At 43.1% G+C, this 16665-nt stretch overlaps 3 protein-coding genes across 9 annotated transcripts in view; 2 read left to right on the top strand and 1 right to left on the bottom strand.

Annotated features, from left to right (window-relative positions):
- Positions 1 to 5677, top strand: part of LOC115168355 (adenylate cyclase type 6) — a 66931-nt gene extending 61254 nt beyond the window's left edge. For all 5 annotated transcript variants that reach the window (XM_029723530.1, XM_029723532.1, XM_029723531.1 and 2 more), the window contains exons 11-23: positions 137 to 165; positions 377 to 524; positions 666 to 763; positions 851 to 938; positions 1033 to 1149; positions 1237 to 1395; positions 1508 to 1683; positions 1776 to 1829; positions 2001 to 2133; positions 2245 to 2508; positions 2696 to 2900; positions 3124 to 3248; positions 3351 to 5677. In XM_029723530.1, the coding sequence (XP_029579390.1) occupies positions 137 to 165; positions 377 to 524; positions 666 to 763; positions 851 to 938; positions 1033 to 1149; positions 1237 to 1395; positions 1508 to 1683; positions 1776 to 1829; positions 2001 to 2133; positions 2245 to 2508; positions 2696 to 2900; positions 3124 to 3248; positions 3351 to 3479 (1725 nt within the window). In that variant the 3' untranslated portion in view covers positions 3480 to 5677. The remainder of the gene's footprint in view (positions 1 to 136; positions 166 to 376; positions 525 to 665; positions 764 to 850; positions 939 to 1032; positions 1150 to 1236; positions 1396 to 1507; positions 1684 to 1775; positions 1830 to 2000; positions 2134 to 2244; positions 2509 to 2695; positions 2901 to 3123; positions 3249 to 3350) is intronic.
- LOC115168357 (testis-expressed protein 49) lies at positions 5461 to 8953 on the bottom strand. Of its 3 annotated transcripts, XR_003870659.1 has the most exons (5): positions 8737 to 8953; positions 8313 to 8498; positions 7249 to 7387; positions 7053 to 7160; positions 5461 to 5944 (listed from the first exon to the last, which is right to left on the bottom strand). XR_003870659.1 is itself a non-coding variant. In XM_029723534.1 (4 exons), exons 1-4 carry the CDS (start codon positions 8825 to 8827, stop codon positions 7112 to 7114), a joined length of 465 nt encoding a protein of 154 aa, XP_029579394.1. In that variant the 5' UTR covers positions 8828 to 8953; the 3' UTR covers positions 6675 to 7111. The 3 variants fall into 3 exon arrangements, 1 of the variants encoding a protein (XP_029579394.1); XR_003870660.1 differs by lacking the exon at positions 5461 to 5944 and having other exon boundaries at positions 6675 to 7160; positions 8302 to 8498; positions 8737 to 8948; XM_029723534.1 differs by lacking the exon at positions 5461 to 5944 and having other exon boundaries at positions 6675 to 7160.
- Positions 8954 to 9192: 239 nt separating this feature from the next.
- Positions 9193 to 16062, top strand: LOC115168356 (polypeptide N-acetylgalactosaminyltransferase 6-like). The gene is made up of 11 exons (XM_029723533.1): positions 9193 to 10091; positions 11403 to 11918; positions 12036 to 12208; positions 12492 to 12641; positions 12957 to 13191; positions 13268 to 13385; positions 13653 to 13853; positions 14034 to 14165; positions 14268 to 14369; positions 14740 to 14898; positions 15790 to 16062. Exons 2-11 carry the CDS (start codon positions 11434 to 11436, stop codon positions 15901 to 15903), a joined length of 1869 nt encoding a protein of 622 aa, XP_029579393.1. The 5' UTR covers positions 9193 to 10091; positions 11403 to 11433; the 3' UTR covers positions 15904 to 16062.
- The last annotated feature ends 603 nt before the right edge of the window (positions 16063 to 16665 follow it).

Genomic DNA, 16665 nt, shown 5'->3' with positions numbered 1-16665 from the left:
TCTGTCTTTCCTCTCCTGTCTCCTGAGTGCCAACTGTATCTCTCCCCTACAGGGTTTATCTATTGGCTAATCCCTCTCTTTTACATCTCTTGTCTGGGTTTCTGTATGTCGGTTAATCCTCCTTTCTCTTTCTCAGGGGATTGATGAGTCGTCCAGCAAAGACAAGTGAGTGGTTATTGCTCTGAGGATGTTTGGGATACACACATACACATATACACACCCACCTAAATACACACCCAGGGAGACAGGCTCACGTGCCAAAATGCACCCAAAATGCACATTCACATACTCTAAAGGTCTTACCATCTTACCTTTCTCTCATATCTTTCTCTCTCTCTCTCTCGACCTCCTTCCTCACTCCCCTCCCCCTTTCCAGCCGTGGTGCCCAGGAGGCAATGAACCCTGAAGATGAGGTGGATGAGTTTCTGGGGCGAGCCATTGATGCTCGCAGCATCGACCAGCTGAGGAAAGACCACGTCAAGAAGTTCCTGCTCACCTTCCAGACCTCTAGCTTGGAGAAAAAGGTCTCTGCGTACATCTCCCAGAATACTCTGGGCTTTATTTAGTTCATCCCTGGTGTGTTATGTAGTTCACATTCACAGTTAATGTCTGCTGATGGTTTCCTAAGATTTGTTTTTTAATGGGTTCTGATCTCTCTCTGGTAGTATTCGAAGAAGGTAGACGATCGCTTTGGGGGTTACGTGGCTTGTACCCTCCTGGTCTTCTGCTTCATCTCCTTCATCCAGATTGTCATATTTCCACAGTGAGTGACACGCGTACACGCACACACACACGTACACATTCACACTTACTTTTCTGAGTCCTCCTGTTTGTGTGTCTCCTCCTGCAGCACCCCAGTCATGCTGGGGATCTACATCAGTATCTTCATCATCCTCGCCAACATCCTCTTCATCTGTGCCATATATTCCTGCATTAAGGTAAGATCTCCACAACACACACATTACCTACTGTACACACCCACATGCATTCTGGACACTAAACGTTCTTTCCTTTATTCCTCCTCTCTTGTAGCTGTTTCCAGCTGCGATGCAGATAGTGTCAAAGAAGATAGTCCAGTCTCGTACCAACAGCACTCTGGTGGGGGTGTTTACCATCATCCTCGTCTTCATCTCTGCCTTTGTCAACATGGTGAGACTGAACAGATTGACACACACACACCTAGAGCAAACATTTCCCCACAAGTGAACATGTTTGTGCGTGTCTCCTCGGTTGTAGTTTGCTTGTGACACGGAGAGTTTGGTGGACTGCATCGCTCGGGAGATGAACATCTCTGTTTCCATGGTGACACCCTGTCTCATCCGCAACCTGTCTGTGTCGGTAGATGGGGGTCTAGAGATTTGTCCCAGCCAGGGCCCCTCATGTCCCTTCCCAGAGGTGAGTGGGTGTGTCACCGATGTCAGGTTGTATACTGATGTCTTATATGCTCTTTATAAATGACAGGTTAATCTGATCATCAATCAATCATCTCTGTCCTTCCATCCCTCAGTATTTCAGCTACAGTGTGCTGCTGACCCTGCTGGCCTGTTCAGTATTCCTCCAGATCAGCAGTATAGGGAAGCTGGCCCTCATGCTGCTCATCCAGCTCACCTTCCTGCTGCTGGTGGAGTGGCCACAGGTGGCGCTGTTTGAAAATGCTGACCTTTTTGTCACCTCCAAAGCCCTGTGAGTACTGGGGCTGCGTTCAGGAGGGCACAACGTTGTAGTCATCAATGTTTTCTTTTGACTAAACCATTTTGCTTCTTTTTCTCATCCAGTGATTTCAATGAAACTATTCAATGGTCCAGTTTCAATGAAACTACAGACGAGTGGTAAGTTTGGATTCAAAGCCTTTCTGAAATCATTGTTTTAAATCTGTGTAGGTGTGTATATGACCCATTTTCTCTTTCTCTGATCCACTCTCTCTCTGCAGATTGGTTTGTGTCTTTCTTGGTTTTCTTTCTAGCTGTTCCTCTCTGACCTCCTGTTCTGTCTCTCTGCAGCCCGTTCAGTGTGACCAAAGTATCTCTGAGAGTCATGACTCCTGTGATTCTCACTGTGTTTGTGCTGGCGCTCTACCTCCATGCCCAGCAGGTGGAGTCCACTTCACGCCTCGACTTCCTCTGGAAACTACAGGTACCATGGGCCTACAGGGGGGCACTCCTCTACCTTGACTACAGTAGAACATAGTGTAGTATAAGATGTCCCCACCTATCTTAACCTTTTTCCCTCATGTCCTCCTTCCAGGCCACAGAGGAGAAGGAGGAGATGGAGGAGCTTCAGGCCTACAACCGCCGTCTCCTCCACAACATCCTGCCCAAGGACGTGGCGGCTCACTTCCTGGCGCGTGAGCGCCGTAACGACGAGCTCTACTACCAGTCCTGTGAGTGTGTGGCCGTCATGTTCGCCTCCATTTCCAACTTCTCTGAGTTCTACGTGGAGCTGGAGGCCAACAATGAGGGAGTGGAGTGTCTTAGGCTGCTCAACGAGATCATTGCTGACTTTGACGAGGTAAAGAGGGAGGGAGGCAGAGGAGAGGGTAGCCTATGGAATTTTGGACGCTTAGTGTCATTGTGAATTCCGTGTCTTTTGCCCTTTGGTGCATTTTCAGTACAGTCATCGTTGGCCTCATGCATTTAAAATAGGACATTTTTGGTCAAACTCAAACCTGAGGCTTTGTGTTTTGTCCTACTCTCAGATCATCAGTGAGGAGAAGTTTCGTCAGCTGGAGAAGATCAAGACTATTGGCAGCACCTACATGGCCGCCTCGGGTCTCAATGATTCCACCTACGACCGTGAGGGCCGCTCCCACATCACGGCTCTGGCCGACTACGCCATGAGACTGAGGGAACAGATGAAGTACATCAACGAGCATTCCTTCAACAACTTCCAGATGAAGATAGGTGAGGGGAAACAGTCTGAAAAAGCTCAACAAGATTTAAACAAGCTGAGGTTAAATAATATCACGAAGTTCTGAAACACAGACAGGATTGAGTGGGATAGGAACCAGTGTTGCAGACCAGAGAGAGCATTGGTTAATAGGAAAGAGTAGAATATGTTTGGATGCATGAGTTTGGTATGAATAACCGCTATGTTTATGAATCTATGATCTCTCTCTTTTTTCAGGTCTGAATATTGGGCCAGTGGTGGCAGGGGTGATTGGAGCACGGAAGCCCCAGTACGATATATGGGGGAACACGGTCAACGTAGCCAGTCGCATGGACAGCACAGGAGTCCCAGACCGCATTCAGGTATGGAGGATGTCAATCAGTTAACACTCAGTAGGTCATACTCCGTTCCTAATAAGCATAGTGTATGCCAGTCAAAAATGCACATTTTTCCACTCTCCTCAGGTTACCACGGACCTCCACCAGGTGCTTTCAGATATAGGATATGTTCTGGAGTGCCGTGGGGTCGTTAAAGTCAAGGGCAAAGGGGAAATGACGACCTACTTCCTGAATGATGGACCGCCCAATAGTTAGCAGCCGTGGCAGCACTAGCCGGGACCATTCCCGCAGCAGCACTACTGAGGGAGGACTCGCACCGCGAGCTAGCGGCTAACAACTAGCGACGCCATCACTTGAAACCCGAGCCAAGAGAAAAGACTTTGAGACTCCAGGACTTGAGAAGGAAAATGTTCTTGTTGAGAAGGAAAGTGTTCTTGTTGAGAAGGAAAGTGTACTTATGTGGCAGCCATGTTTTGGCGCCCGCACACATGGAAGGACAAGTGTTTTTCTCATGTCTAGCCTTTCTCTCAGGCTACATTAAAGATGCAAAGTCTGTTTATTTAAAACAACGCCTTTAGCCTGTGTCAAAAAAAGAAAAAGGCTGTACATAAGGCTACTTTTTATTTGACATCATTTTATGTGATTTTTTTTTTTTTCATATATATTTTTTTCAGCAGAATTATGAAACAGGTACTCATGTTTTATTTCTGGGTTATTATTTATTTTAATCTTGATGTTTTGTGCAAAAATTCCTTTATGAAAAAGTCTGAATATATACATGCACAAATATCCAGTTTATTACACGTTTATAAGTGTGTATGTACATGCATATTTGTGTGTAGGAATATGTGTATAAATTGAAGGAAAACATTGACCAAAGACCAAATTATTTACGAAAAACAAGGCAAGACATGTCTGTTATGTTCTCGCAAAAGTCTGCAATGATCACCAACTCAATCTGTTGCACGGCAGTACCCTCAGTCTTTTTAGTACAGTACTGGCAAATGCTATTAATCAATATGGGCAAAATGTGTAACAACTTTCATTTTGTTTATCAATCAGCCAGCAAAGAGGTCCAGTACAGTTTATCATCGATGACATCTATATGATTACTCTGCCTCCATCTCTAAAATGTGTTATTTAAGATTAAATAGAGGCTTGGTAGCCTTTTTTAAGTCCGGGGGAGAGGGTTCAACCTGTTGGTTCAACAAAATGAGAGGAAATAGGATGGTCCCCCTCCTCCTCAACCCTTGTCAAATTTGTTCCCCCCACCATGACTCAATCTAGCTATAACAGTTCGGCCACCCAAGGCACAGTTGTATACGGCAAAGGCATACTGTCAACTCCTCCATCCCTTTCAAATTTGTCCCTTTCCATTTGTTTTGCAAATGGAAATTAAAAGACTCAGAACTACAAAAGATGTTCCAGAACCAGAGGGGAAAGCCTGGGCATTAAATACAGTGGTACCGGACAGCCTCCTAAGTTTGAATCGCTAACGAGTATTTTCTAAAGAAAGATGGATATATATATATATATATATATATATATATATATGGCTGAATACTGTGCTTTGTAATCTTGAAGGGGCATAACTATTTTCACTGTGAGGTTTTTATGATACAACAAACTGCTTTTTTGCCTAACTTAACTGCTTTAAAGCATGTCTGATTGTGGTATCCTGTTTTCAATTTTGTTTGTTTTAACGTAGGGTATTTTTTATCACCTCTGTATTCATAATTTGTATTAACCTTATGGTTGTTGTTATTATGATGAATTATTACGCTTATGATGATTCCATTCCAACGATAAGGATCAAAGGGCAGAACGCTTTCTTGTAAAATGCCAGACGTAAGCTCAAGCTCAATGGTACCAACTGATCAACTGCAGCCAACTACAGTATTTCAAACACTGGCCCTAGATTTAATCACACATACTCATTAGATGTCGCTTTTCCACAGATATACAGATTGTACACTGTACCTTTTTATTGAGCAAACACTACTGCAGGACTAAGCTCAGTCAGGTTATGCACTGATCCCATCCCTATCAGACTTCAGGGCCCTCCTCAGAGAGACAGGACACAATCAGCAGTGTGAGCAGTATTAGAACTCTGCTTTACTTGAACAAGCCACTGGAGAATACAGTGGGAAGAGGAACTGTTTCACAGAGGCAGAGAAATCGAGGGAAGGATGGATAGCCTGTGAAAGCTAATGGAAATAATTTACTGACCTTAGCATTGACTCAACACTGACTTTATTTTGACTTCCCCATAACATCTTCAAAACACACTTGACTATGGACACTAAAAGTTGATAATGTTCGTACCAAAGCAAGCTAATGCAGCCTCATGTTATTGGCCCCTTCCCGTGTAGTGATGTTTGGCCTTGAGCGTGTGGGACCGCCGGGGAACAGTAAAGGTCTTGGGGTCAATAAATGACTGAGGTTGTGCCCAATCGAGAGTGATTAACATAGAAATAGAATACATAGAATGTCAGTGGTTAGTAAGATTTCTATGGGCTGTCTTGTCTATTTCTATGGGCTGTCTTGTCTTTGGGTTGGGTGGTTGTTAATTGTTGACTCTTGGGATGTTTTTAGGGCACAGATGAGTGGAGGGTCGTCCCAGAACTACTGAAAGTGTGCTTTGCTCAAGCCTGATGAATCCGGCCCCCTTCTTTTTGTTTTCTACCCGTGTTGAAGGAGTTCAGAAGGCACCGTTTTTCCTGAGGTGAAGGACAAGAAGAGTTTAGGACTATGACAGACAAAATAACATTTCCCCTTGAAGATTATTATTTTTTTAAACAATGGCTGTTTTATGTGGTGTCGATTGCTGTTAATGTGTGCGGCTTTCTTTACCTGTTGTAAAAACTAGGATTACCATTGGCTGATTGTCATTGAGCAGATACTGACCAATGAAATTGTTAGATGAGAGCAAGCAGTCCCAGATACCCAATACATTTCATACATGAGAGGATTCATATCTTTGTCCCTCCATGCACTATCATGAAGGGGTTACAGTGCTCAATGTACAGACGCCAGGTAGCTACAGCCACATCCTCTGAATTGTTCAAGCCGCCATTGAGACTGACTCACTCAATGACCCTGTAATCAGAAACAGCATTGTTTCTCAGGTAGAGTGCCTCTCTCACAGATCATTACATTTACATAGAAACTCCAGGAGTTTACACAAGCATATTGGAAAGGGACTAGCAAGTTAAAGCACACTGCATACAGTACAAGAGCACAGGGAAGGAGCCTACAAGATGAGGGAGGAGTTAGGGTGGGGATGGGGTAAATGTGATGGATGACTGGTTATGCTGCCAAAAGTGTACTGACAGAAAGCAAGAGATATCTGGCAAAGAGATCTGGATATTCCTTTGACCTCATATGTTATTAATGATACTGTAATGTTATCTTATTTAGAAAAACGTTAAAGATAACATGAGGAAAACATTTACTTATCATTTTATTGATTTAGTTAATGTACTGAAAGTATGCAAAATACAAGCTTTACTAAATATACAAACATGCCGTATCAAATATTTGGCTAGACACTTTTCAGTCATAATATCGTATCCGACCCGAGATAGTCAGTTACTATCCCCAAGGTCCAATGAATGACCTGACTGAGTGACAATAACTAATTACTGAAACAAAATACTCTTATTTCCTTATGGGCATTACAATTGTATTCCTCTAGAGAGAGGTAACAGCTCAATTTTACCAGTTGAAAGGCAGAGGTCAATTGACAACCTGATACATTAGCTCACAGAAATAAATAACATGCCATGATGAAAATGTCTCAGTTTATTAAACCACAATAGTCCTTACAGTTTAAAGGTCCCAGAGGTCTTTGGATGGGATTGTGTGTGTTACTGCAGGAGTGGAACTCAGAATAAGCTGAACTCTCGGGCCGTCATTGACATCTCCTTCACAAACCTGAGTAAAAACAGTAGACAGAGGGTGAGCAGGCCACTGACACATCTGACTTCAAGAAACACATGTTAGAATCCGACATGACACTCACTTGGTCATCTCACTGTTCTTGCGGGGGAATCGTCTGACTTGGGTCCAGGGTTCGTGCATCTTTCCTTGGCCTCCATTAGGCATCCACCATCCACACTGCTGTCTGTCTGTCAGGGGCACTGAGTACAGCTGATTCGGGGCTAGGGAAGATGAGTACATGTCACTCAATGTTGATCCACGGTGTGCCCTTGCCTTCAGTTTAGTAAAATGTATACTGAACAAAAATATAAATGCAACAATTTCATTGATTTTACAGTTCATATGAGGAAATCAGTCAATTGAAATAAATGTATTAGGCCCTAATCTACAGATTTCACATGACTGGGAATATAGATATGCATCTGTTGGTCAGATACCTTTAAAAAAATGAAAATGTGCCTCAAGATCTCATCACTGTATTTTTGTGCATTCAAATTGCCATCGATAAATTGCAATTGTGTTTGTTGTCCATAGCTTATGCCTGCCCATACCATACCCCACTGCCACCATATGGTACTCTGTTCACAATGTTGACATCAGCAAACCGCTCGCCCACACGACGCCATACGTGGTCTGCAGTTCTGAGGCCAGTTGGATGTACTCCCAAAATTTCTAAAACCACATTGGAGGCGGCTTATGGTAGAGAAATTAACATTATATTCTCTGACAACAGCTCTGGCAATATCAATTGCACGCTCCCTCAAAACTTGAGACATCTGTGGCATTGTGTTGTGACAAAACTGCACATTTTGTAGTGGCCTTCTATTGTCCCCAGCACCAGGCGCACCTGTGTAATGAACATGCTGCTTAATCAGCTTCTTGATATGCCACACCTGTTAGGTGGATGGATTATCCTGGCAAAGGAGAAATGCTCACTAACAGGGATGTAAAGAGAGAAATAAGCTTTTTGTGCTTATGGAACATTTCTGGGATCTTTTATTTCAGCTCATGAAACCAACACTTTACATGTTGCGTTTATATTTTTGATCAGTGTATTTCATTCAAACTGAAATGTTGAACAGCTAAGGCCTACCACCTGTACATGAAATGATAAGTGATACTTAAGAATACTCACATCTAACTTACATGTTGGTATCTGAACCCGTTTGAGCATCTCTCTGTATCGCCCCTGGCTCCCTTGGTGTATGTCTGGGCTGAAGGGAGAAGGCTGGTTGTAGATACTGCCGGTATCAGTGCATTTTAGGGGTCCCGTCTGGACTTGGATGGAGGGCAGTCCTGACTGTTTAGCCCAGCTCCTTGAATCAACCTCATCTATAAAAGCAAAGGCAGGTTGTTCCGGCATGACCACTTGTACCTTCGAATGATTATCCATGTCAGCACAGATAAAGCAAAGCTATGACATTTAACATACATATTCTACTTGTTTTAATGACTGACCATTTAGTTAAGTTAACGTTACTTGCTAATTACCTACGTTAAGTCAGTGTAAACAAATTAACACAGATAACGTTACAGTACAGTAGCTAGCTAACGTTAGCAAAGCACTCACCTCGGGGAGAAGCAGACGATCTTGGACTCACTAACATATTGTCTCCGATGGGGTTTTGATAGCCCAAATTCGTTATCCCGAAGAAAGCCATATAGTAACGTTACCGTCGCCAGCAACAGTCTGAAGCTGTTTAGGATAGAAGGAAAACGTGGGGAAAGGCAAGCAAGGGCCTCTGTAAATAAATCACAACTTCTATTTTACACAGGACCATGGTAACAAGCGCCACCAATCAGATGGCGTTCCAGACATCAGCCTGTGAAGAAACAGGGCTCTGTTTAGAAAGGTGCAACGTTACAAAACGTTCAGATATAAATGTATTTTGACAGATGATCTTCTGTCTTGTAGAATTTTAGGCACCATACCAGATTTGTTTATTACATTTTTATCTGCAATGTTCTGAATGAGCGGATTCGATTATGCTGTGCCGCGGGGCACCAGTCAAATGCCCTCACGTCATCGGGCGAAAGCATCAAGGGTGGAATGCCTTTCTCAAATCGAACAGTAATCGAAAGCAATCACTTCTGCATGGGAAAACACAGGATCCGACTAATTACTATACGTTCTTAATTACGTGTTTGAGCCGATTTCGCCGTGGGCATTGAACGGGGCACTTGGCTCACGCATGAGAAGCAGCCCGGTTCCAAATCGAATGCAATCAACTTTCAGCGGATGCAAAACACGGGCGCCGGGGCTAGATTAATCGAACACCCTCGGAGTTTCACTCATTGAATGCACCACTGTGCTAGAAATTCCATCATGCTACAGGTGTACTGCTCAAGTCTATGGATATGATATGGCTACATCATGTGTAGGCCTAGTCACCTATATTGTTGAGAATAGAAGCATAAAATAATTTAGCAGATAATAGCAGTAATAGTTTTTCCTTATGACGAACATTACACACATCATGTGTTAAGGCTGTGCATATTAATATTCTACTAGCCTAGATTCAACCATTGAAAAAACAATGGTTGATTAAAAACGATTAGGCCAGAGCCACTTGGATTAATCTAATAGTTTAATTAAGCTATGGAGAAAAATGTTATTGTCCAATTTTCCAGCACACGCACATCCGTAAAAGAAAACAAACATAGCTATGGTTTTGTTCTTGTACACTGTTGCTTATAAGCAAACGTTGCAGATATTGAATGCAGCCCATGTTACCAGTTGTTGTTATCAGTGTAATGGCACGCACCTGCTGCGCTCAATGCCAAGTGGCGTCAGTATAGATAACTACGTCGCAGTTTTGAATAGTTTTACAAAGAAGAGATAAAAGACAAGAAAGAGTGGTTAGGTTCCTGAAATTTGGACTTGAAGTAGGCTACATCTGGGTGGTCTGGTTTTCAGATAAAAAGGTAAATGCCATGCTCTCATTTATGATTCCTAACATGAGGTAGTTGACTGGCAAAGGTGGGTTTTTAAAGCTCTTATGCATTCATATGTGGAGTATGTAATGTGGCCCTATAGATCAGGTTTTCCAGAACTGGGTTCTGCTGCAAAAGGTGAATGGGAAGATGGAACAGCTGTCACATAAAAAAATATATAATTTAATGAGAAGTTCATGAAATAGAGTGAATTTAACATTATGGTCTATTGGCCAATTTGTCACATTTCATCAGCCTAAACTAGACAAATGATGTAAGTAAAGCAGGCAATAGCTGTGTCAAAGTTTCTTTATAGGGCTTCAGAAGTCAGTCTAAATAGACCATAAAAAATATCCTGTGTTTCCAATACAAACTTGGTGTATGGGACATTTTGGTCTCTTCCTACAGACTTATTAGACACACTGGCGTTGTCTGTAAGGTAATCAGAGCGGCTTCGGTTGTCACCATACCATTATTTCAATACTATACCACATTTTCCATGTCAAAAAAATTAAACACAAATTAGACTAAACTCAATGGTCCTATTAAACACCTACTTTATGTAGAATTGTGGGTGCTACAGCTTGCAAAATAAACAAATGTGACTCTAGGTGACAACATAATGCTGTTTGTTTCTAACATTGGTACTGCTAAATCTGTCCTTCATGTTTTTGTTTCCTTTCCACAATACTCCTGAGTATTGTGAAACTGGAATTGTAACCACACAATATTATGGCTGGCATGCATGAGTTTCCTTTTGCTGTTTCTCTCATAGTAAACATATGTTCCAGCTGTTTATAATAAATGAATGAGGAACTTGTGTAGTCTAATCCACTGTTCTGTAGAGAGATGCTTGACATGCTCCAGTTCAGCTTGAAGGCTCTGTTGGGTCAAATTCAAGATTAGCCAGTTTACATCGCTTTCAATTTTTATTCTACCCACAACTTTCATTCTACCTTACGTGAACAATTAGAAAGCCATAGTTAAACAGACAAGTGCTACGAGGGAGGATACGACAGCTTTGTCTGTTCGTAGAGAACAAAGCTTTTATCAGGCACTCTGTATTTACATATGACACAATGAAGCTTTTCAGAGGTGTCCCATGACTGTTTCCTTTTGCTATTGTAGAATGTAGAACTGATTACTCTAGCAGATACCAGTTACTGTAAACTGTTAGAATTTCTTCTCAATTAACAATAGTATGTAATTAGTTGTAGTTGGGTGGTGTGATAAATGGACTTCTCGGGACAGTCAAAGGCAATTGAGTCATCACCTGACTTGTCTTTATCACTCCTGTTTCAGCCCTGCAGTCTTTCTCTCGTACGCCGGCACAATGCGTGCGTTCTCCCGCCGTCACACCCTTCCCTTTAAGCTTGCCATTCTAGCGGGCTCCCTCTTCCTGGTCCTACTGCTCGTAATGCAGTACGACGTGGGAGGTAGGACTTCCCCTGAACCCTGGCTCTGGGAGCTGTCGAACAAACAGCCACAGGTGATGGGTGTGGTCAGAGGTGCTGTGTCAAACATGGGCTTCCAGATTGGTGCCCCCTTGCACCTTCCCTCAGAGCATGGGACCAACTCATTTGATCCCCGCTGTCCACCTGGGTTCTACAGCATAGATGAGCTTCAACCTCACCTGGAGAGGCCCCTACAGGACCCAGAGGGCCCCGGAGCCTATGGCCGACCGTTTGTGATGGGCAGGATGACCCCTGCAGAGATTAGAGAGAAGCAGGATGGGCTGACCAAAAATTGTTTCAACCAATTTGCCAGCGACCGTATCTCCCTTCACCGCAGCCTGGGAAATGACACACGCCACCCAGAGTGAGTACAGAGGGACTGAAGGGAAGCTAGTTTGGAGTGATATGTACTGTATGGATGGTTGTGTACAATCAAAGCTTATCTAGTAGATCCCTTGGAGAATAGCCTCTTTGTTGTCAGTTGTGCAGGTCAAAGGTTCCGGCGCTGCCCTCCTCTCCCCACCACCAGTGTGATCATCGTGTTCCACAACGAGGCGTGGTCCACCCTCCTGCGGACCGTTTATAGTGTCCTGCACACTGCTCCTGCCTCCCTGCTCACAGAGATATTACTGGTGGATGATGCTAGCACAGACGGTAAGTGTGGTATGGAAGGTGTTGTAAACCTGACTGAAAGTGAGACTTTCCTGGCACAGACAGACCTTTCAGACTTTGCCATTATCAAACGTTTATGTATTTGCAAACGGGAGCAAATGCGTTATTCCCCTACTGCTCTCTTCCTCTCCACAGTGACATTAATAGAACAATGCTAGAGTATATAATAACTCCCAGTAGCAATTTTCTCGGTAGAATACATATCTACCTCAGTGGATAGATGTAATCCAGCTGTATTTTACCATCCTGATGCAATGGTTTTCAGATCACCTGAAGTCTCGTCTGGATGAGTATGTCCTGCAGCTGAAGATTGTGCGTGTGCTACGACAGCGGGAGAGGAAGGGGTTAATCACTGCCAGGCTACTGGGGGCACAGATGGCTCAAGGAGAGATCCTCACCTTCCTGGATGCCCACTGTGTGTGTCCCAGCACACACTGCAAACCATAGAATTAGAATACAATTTTAGTAACTTAATAAGCTACAAACCCGGTCAGGAAGTGCTCTCATTGCCAGAAGCTCCTGTCACTTTCTACCCATGACAGCTGATCAACTATTTTATACTACTCCTAAGCATCATCATCAAAGCCCCTTAGATCTGAATTTTAAATGAGGAAAACACTAACATTTTGAAGTTGTCATTGCATTAGTCAGTTAAAAGAAACTGGAGATGATTAGTGAGGGAATATATGAATATGATATGCCTGTTTGTCTCATTTTCATCCCTGGTTAGGCGAGTGCTTCAATGGCTGGCTGGAACCCCTCCTGGCTCGGATAGTGGAGAAGCCCACTGCCGTGGTCAGCCCTGATATAGTCATCATCGACCAAAACAACATGAAGTTTGCCAAACCCCTTGCCACAGCTCGTGCCCGTAACCGTGGAAACTTTGACTGGAGCCTTGTCTTTGGGTGGGAGCAGATCCCTGAGGAAGACCAAAAGCGACGCAAGAATGAAACGTATCCTGTCAGGTACTTTATACATACCCACACACGCTCACTTGTGAAGTGATGTCATACTGAATATAAATATACTGTCTACTCCTAGGACTCCTACCTTTGCAGGTGGTCTGTTCTCTATTTCTAAGACTTACTTTGAGCACATTGGGACCTATGACGACAAGATGTTGATCTGGGGAGGTGAGAATGTGGAGATGTCCTTCAGGGTAAGTTATGCAGAATGTGGAAGGGCAGGAAGTACATCAACAAACATGTTGGCCTGACTGATGGTGGTGGTTAATGTGGACTTTACGGCCCTCTGCTGGTCAAAGCAGACACTGCTTCCTTCTGTATTCTGATTCCCTTCATGGTTAGTTCCTGTCTTCCCTAGAATACCTTTATTCAGTCACTGTTGTGCCAAGCTTGAGCCTCAACCATTCAGTCCATGCCTTTTTCTGTGTCTACTCCATTGATCTGGAATGTCCTTCTTGTAGGTGTGGCAATGTGGAGGCCAGCTGGAGATCATACCCTGCTCAGTGGTGGGACATATATTCCGCAGTAAGAGCCCTCACACCTTCCCCAAAGGCAGGTCAGTGATTGCCCGCAACCAGGTGCGCCTAGCCGAGGTCTGGATGGAGGACTACAAGCAGATCTTCTACCGCAGGAACAAGAAGGCTGCCACCATAGCCAAAGAGGTTGGGTATAGTGTCCCCTCAATGTTTTACACATGACTCAACTGGGGGTCTAGGTGCTGTTCTCACAGTTAGTTACACATGGCTCTTTTGTAAAGAGTGGTATTGTACTGTATCCTGCATTGTTTACATTATGTAAAAATGACCTCAATTGTTTTAATGTTATTCTTCCTGTTCACTCAGAACACATATGGGGACATCTCTGAACGCCTCAAACTCAAAGAGAGGCTAAGCTGCAAAAACTTTACATGGTACTTGCACAACGTTTACCCAGAGGCCTATGTTCCAGACCTCACCCCTGTCATGTTTGGAGCGGTAATGTTATTTAACTTTCATTAGAAATAGGATTGTCAGTCGATAAATACCTGTCCACTTTTTTTTTTATGTATATATTCTGCTAAAATGATATTTTATCAGCTCAGGAACTCTGGCTCAAAGACATGCCTGGATGTGGGAGAGAAGAATAAGGGTGGGAAGCCGGTTATCTTATACACATGCCACAACATGGGAGGAAACCAGGTACTTTAATCGAGATATAAACTGGGTGGTTTGAGCACTGAATGCTGATTGGCTGACAGCCGTGGTATATCAGACCATATACCACGGGTATGACAAATCATTTATTTTTACTGCTCTAATTACATTGGTAACCAGTTTATAATAGCAATAAGGCATCTATGGCATTTGTGGTATATGGCCAATATACCACAGTTACGGGCTGTATCCAGGCACTCCGTTTTGCGTCATACTGAAGAACAGCCTTTAGCCGTGGCCATATACCGCACCCCCTCGGGCCTTATTGCTTAAAAATACAATATGCAGAGCCGTGTGTGCACGTTTATAATTGCCACAGTTTTTTTTTTTTCTAACGTAACATTTCTGTGTGTAGTATTTTGAGTACACATCCCACCAGGAGCTTCGTCACAACATAGGTAAGCAGCTGTGTCTACATGCGACCCCCGGGGTGGTGCTGGTGTCCATAAAGCTCTGCCGCCTGAAGGGCAAAGGAACCACAGTGGCCCCCGAGCAAGTGTGGCATTTCACACCGGTATGTAACATGACATTGTAAACTGTCAATATATATATTTTATCAGTTAGTTTCACATTTACTCTAATAATCAATGCACATTTCCACTGCTCTGAAAGTGTTACTGCAGATCTTGCACATGGGTTTGTTTCATATACAGTATGTGGAAACCCTTTTCTCCTCTAAAGGACAAATTACTGATTTGAGGCTTGTATGTCATGTGGTGGCTAATTTCTGCATTACCAAATGAGGAGAGTTACAAACTTCACACACCAGTCAGAGTTATACTTAAACTACATCTTTAATAATAAGAGCTTTGCAAAAGCACTTGACTTTCAATGATGCGCCATTGAAAAGTGACAACACAAAAGTACAAAGATCTTTTATAGCCAAGATACACCCCTCTCAACCTACATGACGAACCACAGATCTTAGGAACAGTTCACGAAGGGACTTTATAATTGAGAAAGGAGTATCCCTTAGCCAGATAACATTCGTTCAGTTTAGTCCCTAAGACGATGTTCTAATCTTGTTCCTGGTACGTTATAGAACAGAACCATTAGCTCATGTTCTCTGGAATGGGCTTTAGGTTTTATCACTGAAAGACATCGTAAATCTCCTGTCAGTGTTATCTCAGAGGCCCATCCTCAGTAAAACACAATAGTTAACAGAATACTCTATTCTGTCAAATAAAACAACCGTTATAATGCAATACAAGCATTATAACAATTTTCCACGAGAGTCATGCAACACAAGGGTATAACTTCACAGTATACACATGCTGTTACACACATTAGCTATGTTCATGCTGCACCTTTCAGGAGGCAAGTGCAGAACAGGGGGTTGTGGTCACTTTCAGTGCACAGTAGCCTTTTATTCTGCTCATTATTGTTCGTGTGTGTGTTCACACAGGGTTCTCTCCTCAAGAATCCCTCCTCGGGCCAATGCTTGACTGTAGATAGAGGTGAAGTGGTGATGAGTAGCTGTGACTTGGCCAATCTCAGCCAACACTGGGCCCTCAGCTGACCAATGGGATCCAGGGAGGAAGGAGGATCACTTACATCTACATTTGGGAGCCCTGCCCTTTTTGATGACAACACATGTATTTCTGAAATATGGAACCCTGTGCAGTTTGACTCAGTGTTTTGTTATTTCTTTATTTACTAAAGGAGAAGTTGAAAAGTTTGAGGCTTTTTAATGTTTTATTCTAGAGGATCCCGATTTAGATGAGTTTGTAGAAGTTTCTGTTTTGATGTTTTTAGACTTTAAAATTTGTTTGCAATTCTTTAATCACTAGGCCAAAGGGCATAGATGGTACTAGTCAAGTTTGAACACCTACTCATTCAAGGGGTTTCTTTTTTTTAAACTATTTTCTCACTGTAGAAGAATAATAGGGAAGACAAAACTATGAAATAACACATATGTAATTATGTAGTAACCAAAACAGTGTTAAACAAATCAAAATATATTTGAGATTCTTCAAAGTAGCCACCCTTTGACAGCTTTGCACACTCTTGGCATTCTCTCAACCAGCTTCATGAGGAATGCTTTTCCAACAGTCTTGAAGGAGTTTCCACATATGCTTTTCCTTCACTCTCATCTCATCCCAAACCATCTCCAATTGGGTTGAGGTTGGGTGATTGAAGGCCAGGTCATCTAATGTAGCACTCCATCACTCTCCTTGGTCAAATGATAGTCCCACTAAGCGCAACCCAGATGTGATGGTGTATCGCTGCAGAATGCTGTGGTAGCCATGCTGGTTAAGTTTGCCTTGAATTCTAAATAAAT

The sequence above is a fragment of the Salmo trutta genome, chromosome 30 (genome assembly GCF_901001165.1).
Source record: "Salmo trutta chromosome 30, fSalTru1.1, whole genome shotgun sequence".
Classification (NCBI taxonomy): domain Eukaryota; kingdom Metazoa; phylum Chordata; class Actinopteri; order Salmoniformes; family Salmonidae; genus Salmo; species Salmo trutta.
The sequence above is the reverse complement of the archived record's forward strand: the minus strand, read 5'-3'. Positions and strand labels throughout refer to the sequence as shown.